This window comes from Apiospora hydei, assembly GCF_038363865.1.
Source record: "Apiospora hydei strain CBS 114990 chromosome Unknown utg000006l_segment0_segment0, whole genome shotgun sequence".
Classification (NCBI taxonomy): Eukaryota; Fungi; Ascomycota; class Sordariomycetes; order Amphisphaeriales; family Apiosporaceae; genus Apiospora; species Apiospora hydei.
In genome coordinates this window covers 3,988,118-4,001,062 of record NW_027117365.1, presented here as the reverse complement: position 1 = coordinate 4,001,062, position 12,945 = coordinate 3,988,118, and the positions used below count along the sequence as shown (strand labels likewise).

At 52.1% G+C, this 12,945-nt stretch overlaps 5 protein-coding genes across 5 annotated transcripts; 3 read left to right on the top strand and 2 right to left on the bottom strand.

Moving 5' to 3' along the window:
• Window positions 1-175: 175 nt before the first annotated feature.
• On the bottom strand, window positions 176-2,106 carry PG997_008484 (uncharacterized protein; the record flags this gene model as incomplete). The annotated part of the gene is made up of 7 exons (XM_066812799.1): window positions 176-524; window positions 608-861; window positions 995-1,044; window positions 1,096-1,141; window positions 1,269-1,432; window positions 1,487-1,819; window positions 1,878-2,106. 7 exons carry the CDS (start codon window positions 2,104-2,106, stop codon window positions 176-178), a joined length of 1,425 nt encoding a protein of 474 aa, XP_066668141.1.
• Window positions 2,107-2,803: 697 nt separating this feature from the next.
• PG997_008483 (uncharacterized protein) lies at window positions 2,804-4,041 on the top strand (the record flags this gene model as incomplete). Its single annotated transcript, XM_066812798.1, has 3 exons — window positions 2,804-2,974; window positions 3,047-3,160; window positions 3,238-4,041. 3 exons carry the CDS (start codon window positions 2,804-2,806, stop codon window positions 4,039-4,041), a joined length of 1,089 nt encoding a protein of 362 aa, XP_066668140.1.
• Window positions 4,042-6,310: 2,269 nt separating this feature from the next.
• On the top strand, window positions 6,311-8,531 carry PG997_008482 (phosphate:H+ symporter; the record flags this gene model as incomplete). The annotated part of the gene is made up of 7 exons (XM_066812797.1): window positions 6,311-6,486; window positions 6,550-6,588; window positions 6,732-7,022; window positions 7,163-7,280; window positions 7,336-7,524; window positions 7,575-7,818; window positions 7,873-8,531. The coding sequence occupies 7 exons, from the start codon at window positions 6,311-6,313 to the stop codon at window positions 8,529-8,531; spliced, it is 1,716 nt and encodes a 571-aa protein (XP_066668139.1).
• A 355-nt stretch (window positions 8,532-8,886) lies between these two features.
• Window positions 8,887-9,361, bottom strand: PG997_008481 (uncharacterized protein; the record flags this gene model as incomplete). Its single annotated transcript, XM_066812796.1, has 3 exons — window positions 8,887-8,918; window positions 8,984-9,064; window positions 9,169-9,361. 3 exons carry the CDS (start codon window positions 9,359-9,361, stop codon window positions 8,887-8,889), a joined length of 306 nt encoding a protein of 101 aa, XP_066668138.1.
• A 1,097-nt stretch (window positions 9,362-10,458) lies between these two features.
• PG997_008480 (cytochrome b2) lies at window positions 10,459-12,200 on the top strand (the record flags this gene model as incomplete). Its single annotated transcript, XM_066812795.1, has 6 exons — window positions 10,459-10,524; window positions 10,581-10,614; window positions 10,674-10,711; window positions 10,777-11,052; window positions 11,128-11,936; window positions 11,972-12,200. The coding sequence occupies 6 exons, from the start codon at window positions 10,459-10,461 to the stop codon at window positions 12,198-12,200; spliced, it is 1,452 nt and encodes a 483-aa protein (XP_066668137.1).
• Window positions 12,201-12,945: the final 745 nt, after the last annotated feature.

Here is a 12,945-nt window from a genome sequence, read left to right as displayed (position 1 = left end):
CCATCCATACCAATCTATTAAACTCCAAACCCCATATATGTCATGCATCATTGGTATCATCTACAATAGTACTCTTCTGTCGCGAGGACACTAATGTGAAACGTATGCGACCAGTTATGTACTTAGGTACCCATCAAGCAAACGATCAATCAATCAATCAACCAGCATGGTATCATCACCATCCACTACCGGCCCCTGTTCTAGGGGGAACACCGCGTCCACGGCCGGCTAACAGCTCCCTCCGGACCTCGGGGCCGATAGTGTGGTGGCCGTGGGTCAAGAGCAGATCCAACAAAGCCTCGCGCTGGTCCTCCGTGATGTCGTTGCGGTACCGCTGGGCGAAAGCCAAGAGACACTGGTGCCAGATGACGGGGAGCTTGTGCTGTATGGCCGCGCGCTCTTCGCTGATGTCCATCATGACGTCGCCCTGCTTCACCGAGGCCGGGTCCTGGCTGCGGAAACGCAGGAAGTGGAACACAAGAGCATCGAGAACCTGGAAAGGCAGAGCATACTTCTTCTCGAGTCTATTACGCAAAAGTGTGTTGGTTAGTTGACCATGGCTTTTGGATGGGTTGATGAATCAAAGATGCAAATAAGGTATACTGACAGAGTCTTGATGAACACGTTTGTGGAGCCGGCAGCCTCCGTGCCTTGGGCAGAAGCCTGCTCCGCGGCGATGTCGCACAGTCCCTTGAGGGCGGCCGCCGAGTGAAGCACAGGAATACTGACGCGGCTGAGCACGGCTGAAATGATCGTGGCTTCGCGCAAAGTGCATCCCGAATTTACCAAGGGAAATAGGAAACCCTTGAAAAAGGAGGCCGGCTTGTAGAGAAGCTTCTTGAGGGCATTGAAGAGATGGACCTGGAAAATATGGTCAAGTCAGATACTGTTCTTCGAGCAGAGGCAGGGTTAAAGCCCAGGCAGGAACCCAAGGGGGTTCCCCTGAGGACAACTTTTGAAGGTATTGTAAGAATGAAATTGAAGATCCACGTACATTCAGTTTCTTTGTTTCGTAAATATCGCTTCTGACGTGTTCAAGCAGCACTGTTGTGTCTGTTAGCCCCTATCCCTAATGATCAGACTGTGGCAACTTACCAATCTCAGCGAACCGCTGTACAACAATTGGCGTGCTGGATACAAACTGTACGAATTTCAGTCAGCCATATCCTTCGATGGATTCGGCGCTAGTCATGTGCGGTTAAGCTCCTGATTTAAAATCAAGAAACTCAGGGTCCCGACAGAGACGTAGATATCTTCGGTATACATACAATCCTGGTCGCTGCGTAGCATGCATTTGGCGTCCACCTGTACAAGTTAGAGATGAACACTGCTATCGGAGATTGGCCTTCATACTCATCCGGTTTTGTCAATTCGATGATCTGTTCCCAATTCGGTATCGTCGGCAGGATCTTAAAAGGTTTCGGTAGTTGGCCTGAACATACTCCATCAGCAACTCCTCAATTATTACCACCGAGGGGATACCTACCACTCTTGTATCGTGCCAGCCACATTCCAATCTTGGTGTAGACTTCGACAACCTTAGGCGGAAGCTCGAATTCTTCGTCCGGGGGGCCGAGATCTCTTGGTTCGAGAGTCGCTCCACCTCCAGATTCGTGGGCTGCTATTTTCGCCATAATCAAGTCCGCCAAGTTGGTGCTTTGCTCTGGGGCCGCGCCCTGCTCCTGGCCTGGCCAGCCATGCTGTAGTAGCGGGTCTTGGTTCTCAGTCGGCATGAACCTGTTGAAGGTCGCAAGATCGTCGACCTCGATTTCCTCCTCCTCTACAACGTCGTCGTCGTCGTTCCAAACATCGCCGTCGTCTTCGAAGGCATCATTCGTCTCATCCTCGAATCGTGAATCAAAGCCGAATGCGCTCGCTTCCGTGGGCGGCCTCGGGGGCGGCCTCGTTCTCTTCTTGTAGTTCGCGACCGATTTGCAAAATCTTCCTCGAAGCCTTGGCATCTATGAAACCCTCTTCACGTTCGTTGTCTTTGCCGCCTTTGGATTTGCGCTGCTTGGGCGCCTTGAGAATGCCCGTGGCAAGGTACTCATTTTCGAGAGGATCGTGGCGCGCCTTGCGCGAGTTGGGCGTCGTAGCCTTGGGCATCTTGAGATCTGGTGCTGGCGGCGAATCAAGTTGCTGGTAGTATCACGGCTTCAGAGCGCACGAAAATCTGTCGCATGGATCGATAACAGCGACCTGAACTTTTTTGGTGGGGTTCGAAAAGTTACACTCCCGCTTCTTGTCGATAGGGGATTTGCGGGGGCACTAAGGAAAAACCACTGTGCAGTGTGTGCCCTGGTACTTCGTAGAGGCTGATTGGGCTCTTTGGGGCAGGCGGTGAAGTTTTCATAGTCCTCGTATCTTATCACGGTGTTGATGGAGGCAGACTTCAGTCCAACTTTACAAAACAGAACAGCATTCCATACCCGGACATTGATGCATTCGTGGCTCTTGGCCCCTAAGTAGCTGAATTTGTAGGAAATGCTGATCTTCGAATATTATTATGGTTGCCCCCCTCTGAAGCTTTTGCGCATACTTTGCTCGGCTGTTTGCACGCCAAATGGCCTGCAAGGTGCAAAAGAATCTCACCGCCTGCCTCTTCAAACTGTGCATAATTTTTTATCATTGGCCAACTACCTACGTAATGTGCTATTAAGTGAGCGAGACTCTGCCCCGCCCCCACCATCATGTTTGATTTCCGTACTGAGGTCAACCATATGAAGAGCATCAAGAGATAAAGAGAGCTCGCCTTTCAAGTTAGACAGAATCTGTATCTCAACACGGTTACCTACCTCTCACAATGCCCACAGAACTTGAGGAGCTGGTTGGCTTCATCGCAAATCCAAGTCAACAGATCCGACTTGTTGCGATAGAGAACCTGGTTCCGTTTTCGACCTCACAGCCCGAGGTTTTCAAAGCCGACAAATTTGTACCAATCAAGAATTTGAAGTTATTGGTCAAAGACCACCCTGTATGTTTTCTTGTTGTTTTTTAATTCTGCTTCTCATCTTTTCATATTTCGCCCGTTGCTAATATCCTATAGCAAATTGCCGAACATGTCATAACCATACTTATCAATCTTTCAGCCGATCGAGAGGTCCTTGAGAATCTAGCTACAGACGAAAAGTTTCTTGACACTATTTTGAGCTTTGTTACGGTAAGCGCATATCATGGAAGAAAAGCAATATTCATACGGCGAGTTCTTGTCTGGTGCGAAGCTAACGAATCGTATAGCTTCCAAATGAGCCTAACGCGAACTTGCTATCCATGTTGTTGGCCAATCTGGCCAAATGGGATGCATTCCAATCCATTCTTGCCAGAAAACAGGCGCCGCCAAAGGAGCTTGGGTCCGATGACTTGGTCATGAACCAGTTGATGGACCTGTTTGTCAAAGGTGCAGAGGGTACCTACAACAAGGACGCAGACTACGATCATCTCTCGTACCTCTTTGCCGACTTGACCAAACATGCTGAGCTGCGCCAATACTTTGTTCGGAGACAAGACTACGACGGAGTAATTCCCATCACCAAGCTCAAGGTGTTTACCGAGCACAAGTCATCCGTCAGGAGGAAGGGTGTCGCTTCCACCATCAAGAACGTTGCTTTCGACGTACCGTCGCACCCAGCTTTCCTTGACGAGGATGATATCAACATATTACCGTATGTTTTGTTGCCTATCATTGGCAATGAAGAATTCGACGAGGAAGAGACAATGGCAATGCTGCCCGATCTGCAATTGCTACCCCCTGACAAGGAACGCGACTCAGATACAGCCATTATACAGACACATCTAGAGACGCTGCTACTCTTGACCACTACGAGACAGGCCCGCGATCTCATGCGGACTGTCCAAGTGTACCCTGTCGTTCGGGAAACCCACAAGAAGGTCGCCGATGAAGGAGTGCGGGAAGCGTGCGAGCGCTTAGCCAACATGCTAATGCGTGACGAAGAGGACATGGCCACCCAGGCACCTATTGAAACTACTGCGGGTGATGGTGACGACGACGACGACGACGACGACAAAGTCGTCGAGGTCTGATCAGGGGCTGCGAATGCGGCATATTTCAGGATTATATGCGGCGGCCAGTCCTGGTCTTACGGAACTCCCTACTAGTGTTTGCTAGTAAAATGCGGCTCGCAATGTAGGGAGTAGATCCCTCCCGATCAAGTCCTAAAAACCTCCTCTGCCACTTATGACTGCCCAGCTGGTTCTAGAGCAGATCGTTGGCCCCTGGGCATATACGTCAGTGAGTGCCTAGCCACAGGCGAAATTGAGCTATTGCCCATAAAGCAAGGATTATATCATCGGATATAGAACGGCTGTCTGTGCGGGAATTTCATCGAAGAGCGCCAATTTTAGATTTGCTGTCAATCAGCGACGAGTGTTGGATTACTGAGCGCCCGATTGCCCCTTCAGCGAAGCCAAGATGCGGCGACCGTAGAACGTTGCTAGAATTTAGGAGTGTTTGCCTTTCTATTCCCCATCCCAACTAGAGAACGATGAATTGCAAGTCCTCTGTGAAAGAGTTGAAAGGGCATCTCGGGCGACGTGGATGTCTCTCCCAAATTGGCGGGCGAAGTACTAGCCACCAAGCTGCCGGGTTGACCCGATGAGTGTGCCAAACGGGATTCAACCGATGGCGAAAGCTAAGACCTGCCTAAGGCTTGTCAGCATGCGAAGCTTTTGGATCCCGTCGGCAAGACGCCGCGCGACTTGGCGATAGCTTGGTGAGGCTTGATGTGCCTGCTTCCCTTGACGTCTCCCGCCGGCGTTGAGCAGGCGGTTTCTAGACCATATATCCCCAAAATGTATCTCCGCGGCCAGAGCTATACTCCTCCGTTCATCGAAAAATTGCGTCTTAACTGACCCTCTATCTTGACCAATATTCGCAAGTGTTTGCGCCCATCAACAGCTCAAGCGAGCCCACCATGCTGTTATTAGACACTGCCAGTAGAAGTAGCACATCCCTAGTCCTGGCTGGGAGGCGTGGCCCCCTCCCCGGCTCCCCGGCTCCCCCAGCCAGGGATCTATCGTTGGCCCCCAGATCCGCCGACCAATCAGAGTACTGGTTTGGGAAAACGTGCCTGGAGCATCAACTCTAATTCGTCGTCTGTCTATCAGATAACTGTATCGGTCAACATACAGGATGCAATGTTTTGTCTGCTACCCTGTAGCAAACCTTCCCGTGAAGGATCCAATGCGCCCATCAGAGCTCGCTGGAGCCAAATGCGCATACCGAACAGTACTTAAATTTTCTCGTCGCCTAGCATTTCCCGACAGCCGTTCGCCGCCGTCCGAAGTGCATTACGCAGACACCCGCATGCGAATCAACGGCTTCTTGTGGGCTGATGGGCAGGCCAGGCGGTCTACCCGAACAGCGCGACCGCCTGTGTGGGATGACATCGATAGATCCCTAAAAGAGACACGCTACAGGAGGCGTAACTTCCAGTAACCCACGTGGGTGTGCCATCAAACTGTAATTCGAGGGCCCTCACTGCTCAGGTTCTGAGTAGATCAGTAAGCGGCTCGCGATAGTCGTCTCTTGCTAAACTCGCTGCATAGTCCGAGAATGCCTAACGAATAGCGTCCATTTCTGTAGGTCAGCCATGCGGTATCGCCACCCTCTTGAACTGAACAGTATCTGATGCACATCGCCTACTTCGATGCAGGTCTGGGCATAGGCTGAAAGGTTCAGCCCAACTTGTGTACATGGCTATACTACGTCGTATCCGTTGACCGACCAGTGGGGCCGTCTCAGCTTCCGCTACATATACCATATAAGTACTTGTACACAGACACATCCCTATCGGTGAATGGGGTACATATGTACCATACCCAGGCGCTGCGCCGATTCGCAGATGGATCCTTGTCTTCGGGCCTAACACCAGATGACGGTTATATCGAGCTGAGCGAACAGGCGATCAGAACGGGGCCATCCCAAATTTCCTGTCAGTCACTTCACAGACCGATGGTGGGGACCTGTGCAGGCTGACTGGCAGCTTGGGGTTTCTGGGACCACCCCCTGGGAGGGATGAATGCTATGCTCGTCTCTGCCTGGAGATGATTTAATAGGACGCGTCCCATCGCGTGGGACAGGCTTTTTGCTCTCCTTCCTCCCTTGTCCTCGAGTCCAACCAAAGCCACAAGCCCCTTGGCCTTATTTCCTTTTCGAGCCCATATAACTCGATACTTGGCATTTATTTCCTCCAAGAAACCACAGTTAGGGTTCACTACTACCCCGTACCTATCTATCTACCGCTGTCAAGAGAAAGTAGACCCAGGAAAAGGATATCGACGCAGCACAGCAATGCCGGGGGAGCTCGAGACACCAAGGGCACCCGCCGCCGTCACCAAGACGTCCGGTGGCAACGCTGCCTACCACAACTACCACAATGACTTCCTCCACATCCAGGATCCCAACGAGCGGCGCCGTCTTGCTCTTGCCGAGATCGATGCTGCGCCCTTCGGCTGGTATCATGTCAGGTATGACAACCGGACGAAGCTTTGTCATCTGGAAAACTAAAGAGTAGTACTGACATAATACAGAGCTGTTGTCGTCGCCGGTGTTGGTTTCTTCACAGACAGGTTAGTCCCTTGTCCTTCTCGTAACTCGCATACTTCGTTACTGTCGGGATCCTGCTCGTGTCAAATCTCAAGATCACTTCCGGCTTTACTCGGGACAACTGTGACGCACTCAAAAACAGTAGCGACTAACTCGGATGTATTAGTTACGACATCTTCGCCGTGTCGCTGTTGACGCTCATGTTGGGCATAGTCTATTACCCCAGCGCCGGATCCATGCCCTCCAGCTCCGATAATGCTATCAAACTTGCTACCTCTGCCGGAACTGTCATCGGTCAACTTGGGTTTGGTTACCTCGCTGATCACGTTGGCCGTAAAAAGATGTACGGTCTTGAGCTTATCATTATCATCTTCGCAACTGTAGCCCAGGCTCTGAGCTCCAACAGTCCATCTGTCGACGTTGTCGGCCTCATCATCTTCTGGAGAGTCCTTATGGGGTAAGTCAAAGTAATGAACTCCCCCAAAATATGTTATGATGGAAGCCTCAACCAGGGGCTATGTGGCTTCGGTCAAAACCCCGATGGTCGTTTATATTCCATGTGATGCCACACTACAACCACAGCTGACATTGGACCAGTATCGGTATCGGTGGTGACTATCCTCTCTCGAGTATTATTACCTCGGAGTTTGCTACGACAAAGTGGAGAGGCGCAATGATGGGGGCAGTGTTCGCCATGCAAGGTCTCGGCCAGCTGGTAGGTAAACAACTGAACCCCCTATTACAGTTGAACGATGCTAAACAACGTGTAGTGTTGTGCAATCGTAATGCTCTGCGTTACCGCTGGCTTCAAGCAATCTCTATCTCCATCTCCTGACACCAAGCACTGCAGTGGTGACTGTGCTATTGCCGTTGACAAGATGTGGCGTGTCGTTATTGGGTTTGGTGCCGTCCCTGCTACCATTGCCCTCTACTACCGCTTGACTATCCCTGAGACTCCTGTAGGTATTGATCTACGACTTGGTCCGTGACCCTGGCTGACCTTTTCCAGCGTTACACATTCGATATCGGTCGCGATGTCGAGAAGGCGACCGATGATGTCAAGGCTTATATGTCTGGTAAAAGTGAGGGCAAGCCTGACGAGGTCTCCCGCATCCAAGCCCGCGACGCTGCCCAGACCCAGATGCAAATCCCGAAAGCAAGTTGGTCAGACTTCATCCGCCACTTCAGCATCCCGAAGAACGGTCTCCTTCTACTCGGTACCGCCGGGTCTTGGTTCATGCTGGATGTTGCCTGTAAGTGTAACTGTTGCTCGGACCCCCTGGAGCTGCACTGACAATGGTTCACAGACTACGGCCTGTCCCTGAACAACGCCGCCATCCTCAAGATCATCGGTTACTCGACCAAGAACCTACGCACCTACGAGGTTCTGTGGAACACTGCCATTGGCAACCTCATTATTGTCTTGGCTGGTGCCGTCCCTGGTTATTGGGTGACTGTCGCCACCGTTGACACCCTTGGCCGCAAGACGATCCAGATGGGCGGTTTCATCATCCTCACTATTTTGTTTGTGGTCATGGGCTTCGGCTACAACTACATCATGGCCCACAGCCAGAACGGCCTCCTGGCCATCTACGTCCTGGCGCAGTTCTTCTTCAACTTCGGCCCCAACGCGACCACCTTCATCGTGCCCGGCGAGGTCTTCCCGACGCGCTACCGGTCCACCGCCCACGGTATCTCGGCCGCCTCGGGCAAGATCGGCTCCATCATCGGCCAGGGCGCCATCTCGACCCTCAAGTCGCGCGGCGCCACCCCGGAAAATGACAGCCCCTGGCTCGACCACGTCCTCCAGATATACGCCCTCTTCATGCTGCTCGGCTGCTTCACCACCCTGTGCATCCCCGAGACCAAGCGCAAGACGCTCGAGGAGCTCTGTGGCGAGGACCAGCCGGCGCCGCTCCCGGCGTCCGCGAATAGCAATGAGGCTAAGCACACCGAGTCGGCTTAGAGGATTTCGGCGGTTGGGATTTCTCTTCTCTTCATTTCTTCTTTCCTCCATCCCACCCAGTGGAAGCAACTAGCTCGCCGTAGTAGTGATTCATATATAATAGGCCCTGGATAGCCACGTCGATCGCCATGGAATTTTACGAAGGCCTGGACGTTGTACTGGGGCGAATCAGACATATTGAGATTTACATGCCGCACAAAAGTACTTATATACCCTTTCAATTCCTAGTCAAAGTTGAACCATTTACACAGACTGCACTATAATGTTATCTCCTCTCTGCGGGCAATCGTCCTGCTTTACTGCTTGTTGGTACCATTTTCGCGTGATTTGACATGGTTTAGTAGCGAAATTGATGCTACTCAGTCGAGACATTGACCTTTGTCTTGTCTATGAGTCTTGGTCAGTCATCTATCCAATTTCCCGGCTCAACGGGCAGAGAGCCAAGAGCTTACAGAATGCGACGTAGTCCTTGAAGTGCGCTGCTTTCTCTTTGGTCTCGGGGTAGTACCAGGCGGCGTTCTTCAGCTCATCACCTATGAATGCCGTGTCCCATTAGTAGAGGTTCCTGTGCCTATAGCCATAATGACATATGCAGAGCCTGCTTGAGGCTTGTGTAGGTAAATTAGAGAGTACGCACCGCCAACAGTGATTGTATAGTAGCTCGCATCGCCCTTCCAGGGACAGTGGGTGCTGTGGTCGGTCTTGCTGAAGTACTCGCTCTTGATGGACCCCAGCGGGAAGTAGACGTTTCCCTCGACAATCTCGTAGACATCTGTCTCAGCCACGGTGTTTCCGTTGACCGTGGCTACGGCGTGCCCGTGGGTCGGCATCTTTGTTGAGTCGCTCTGGTATATTTGGCGAGGCTTGTATTCTTCTTGTATTTTGCTTATTCCCGGCTTGTTGCTGTGAAACGGGTAAAATGTGCATGCATGTCCTCTTGAACTAGCAGGAGACAAGAGAAGGGCCCTCCTGTATCATGTCCAATCTAGGGTCTGCGGGGTACTGGTGCACGGAGTGAGTTCGAAGACGACTCTATACATACTTTCTAACCTAATGTATGGCGTGCAGTAGTCGATTTGTAATCCCTACATGTCTCAGCAGCGCCAGCCTCTGCATTAATCAGCAACTTGTGCATTTCTCGATGCTGTTCGTATCTGATTTGAATAGAGGCTTCTATTGGGGCATAGACTCTCCAGTGATGACATCATGGTCGTGGAATGTCCACTTGGACAGCATAGTTCCCGTCCCGGGCGATACTCAGCTCAAGGAAATAAGTTCGACATATTAGATAGTTATACTATCTCAAGGACCAGTAGACGACAATGAGATATCGATAAGAGCGCCTATCACCTCTCCCTCTGCCCGTGCTATATTCAGCCGAACGACCGACGCGAGTGGGCGACTTCTCCGCACCCCAGCTTTTCTCCACAGGTGGAGGGCTTGGCTTGGCGACTCAGTCGCGATTTTAGACTTAGCTTCGGGTGCCGAACGAGTGGAACGCCAGATGATCGATGCTTGGACTGTTGGGGTTTGGTCGGACGGATGACGCTTGGAAACGCGCCGGCCAGCCAACTTGTTAGTAATTCCTCCAAGCCCAGTCGCGAACGTCGGCTCCAGCCACCAGCGTTCTGACCAGCGGCACTGTCTAGTGGAGTATTCTCGGCATTCAACGTGCGTCCTTATTTGGGTCAATTGTCATTCGCGGTCCGCCACTTGAGCTGTTTCTTGTCTTTGCCTTTTCTTCAGTGCTCCCAATAGCACTGACATTTGCCCAGAAGCGAAACTGAGAATTTCTATACAATCTGATCGTATAGTGAGAGTACTTATAGCGACTGTATCGTCTTCGCGAATCAAACTTCGGAGAGACCCCCGACCTTCAGGCCGCCCAAAAGCAATTACTATCTACACCAGAAGCAAGCAGCCCGACATGCCGCTTTCCGGTGTCGAGGTTGCCAAACACAATGACAAGAACTCTTGCTGGATAGTAGTTCATGTACGAGTATTTGCTGTGCCGAATTGACCAAAACTTCGCGCTGACGGTCGCTCCAGGGCAAAGCCTACGATGTAACCGAGTTCCTCCCAGGTTCGTTCCCACAACCACATATGCGCCCGCAACGTCTGCCATTCTAACAATCTCTCCAGAACATCCCGGTGGACCGAAGATAATCTTGAAATACGCCGTCAGTTGAATCCCACAAACTTCAAGCCCCCAACGCCACCCGTGAGCTGACAGCTTGGCGCATAGGGCAAAGATGCAACCGAAGAGTTCGACCCTATCCACCCGCCTGACACGCTCGACAAGTACCTCGACAAGTCCAAGCATCTTGGCCCCGTTGACATGAGCACGGTCGAAACCGCCGAGAAAGAATTTGACCCCGAAGAGGAAGCGCGACAGCAACGCATCGCCGACAAGCCCGCCCTGGCCCAATGCTACAACTTGTTGGATTTCGAAGCCGTGGCCAAGAGGACCATGAAGAAGGGCGCTTGGGGATACTACTCAAGTGCGGCGGACGACGAAATTGTGAGTGCTGGCAGAGCTAACTAGGCCGGGCTATTTCCCTCTTCTATCATGGGCCACTACTAACTACGTGTTCAGACATTGCGCGAAAACCACGAGGCTTTTCATAGGATATGGTTTAGGCCCAGGGTCCTTGTCGACGTCAAGGAGGTCGACACTTCAACCACCATGCTTGGGACCAAGGTCGACATACCTTTCTACGTGACGGCGACGGCATTGGGCAAACTCGGGCATCCGGAGGGCGAGGTAGTGCTGACTCGCGCGGCGAGGAAGCACAACGTAGTGCAGATGATTCCTACTCTTGCGTCTTGCTCCTTTGACGAAATTATGGATGCCGCCGAGGGCGACCAGGTCCAGTGGATGCAGCTCTATGTCAACTCCGATCGTGCCATCACGGAGCGCATCGTCAAGCACGCAGAGAAGCGAGGTTGCAAGGGTTTGTTCATCACGGTCGATGCCCCACAGCTTGGCCGAAGGGAGAAAGATATGCGGTCAAAGTTCACCGACCAAGGGTCCAATGTACAGTCTGGCCAGGAGACGGACAACTCGCAGGGTGCGGCACGTGCGATTTCCTCCTTCATTGACCCTTCTCTTTCGTGGAAGGATATACCTTGGTTTAAGAGCATTACCAAGATGCCCATCATCCTCAAGGGAGTGCAGCGAGTCGAGGACGTGCTGAAGGCGGTCACAATGGGCGTCGATGGTGTAGTCTTGTCCAACCACGGCGGCCGTCAACTCGACTTTGCCCGCTCAGGTATCGAGGTCCTGGCCGAGACGATGCCCGTCCTTCGCCAGCTCGGCCTCGAGAACAAGATCGAAGTCTACATCGATGGCGGCGTCCGTCGTGCGACGGACATTATCAAGGCGCTCTGCCTAGGAGCCAAGGGGTTGGTTTGGGCAGGCCTTTCCTCTACGCCATGAGTGCCTATGGGCTGGAGGGCGTGGACCGGGCCATGCAGCTCCTGAAGGATGAGATGGAGATGAACATGCGATTGATCGGATGCTCCAGCATCGACCAGCTGGGCCCTTCGTTGATCGACACAGCCAACATTGGTAGCCACGTTACGAGCGTGCCCAGGGACAGCCTGGGCCACCGGGTTTATGACCAACTGGCTTCGCCTGAGTGGAAGAAGCCGAAATCTAAGCTGTAATACCCCAGGGGGTATTGTGCACTTTTACTAGCGGACCTAGACTTGTATCAAGATATATAAGATATTTATCTACTTAATATACGCGGAATATACACGGAGTTTACGCAGTTGTATGTGAAACAGATGCAAGTAGGGAACCCAAAGGAGAGTCAAGAGAGCGTATCTCGCCCCCTTCCCCCTTTCCCAAAGCACTGGAAGTCGAGAATCGCCTTATGCATGGTCGTCACACCGGCGAGCCTCGGCAAGCTGCAAATGACATACAGAGCCAAGCTGAATTGCCTTTCTCACCGCTTTTGATGATGCAATTGCTTCGAGTGTCGGCTACCCCAAAAACGGGTTTCTGGAGTGGGCACTACATGATTGGTTCAACAGACTGTCGATTTTCCTTTCTCGGGGGTGGATCGCCTACAAGGAGGAGGCTTGGAGGAAACGAGCGCTAACAGCGAGCTAACACGGCCGTGGGTGTGTGGCATATCGGACATATTTGCTGGGTACAGTAATACTGATAGATACCCCGATACCCCCTCTGCGCTTGTCGTCGGCAATGCAGAATGTCATGTTATCTTGTTTTTTGGAATCTGTATACAAGTAAGGCATGGGGAAGGAGGTACAAAGTGAAGGGATTCAGGGCAGTGGACAGGTCAGACCACATTCTGTAGGAACCCGGGGGACGGACGTTACAATTCATTTCGTTCCCAACGTCAGCGGCACGGCGCAGCGGGCGCGCGTTGCATGACTCCGTTTG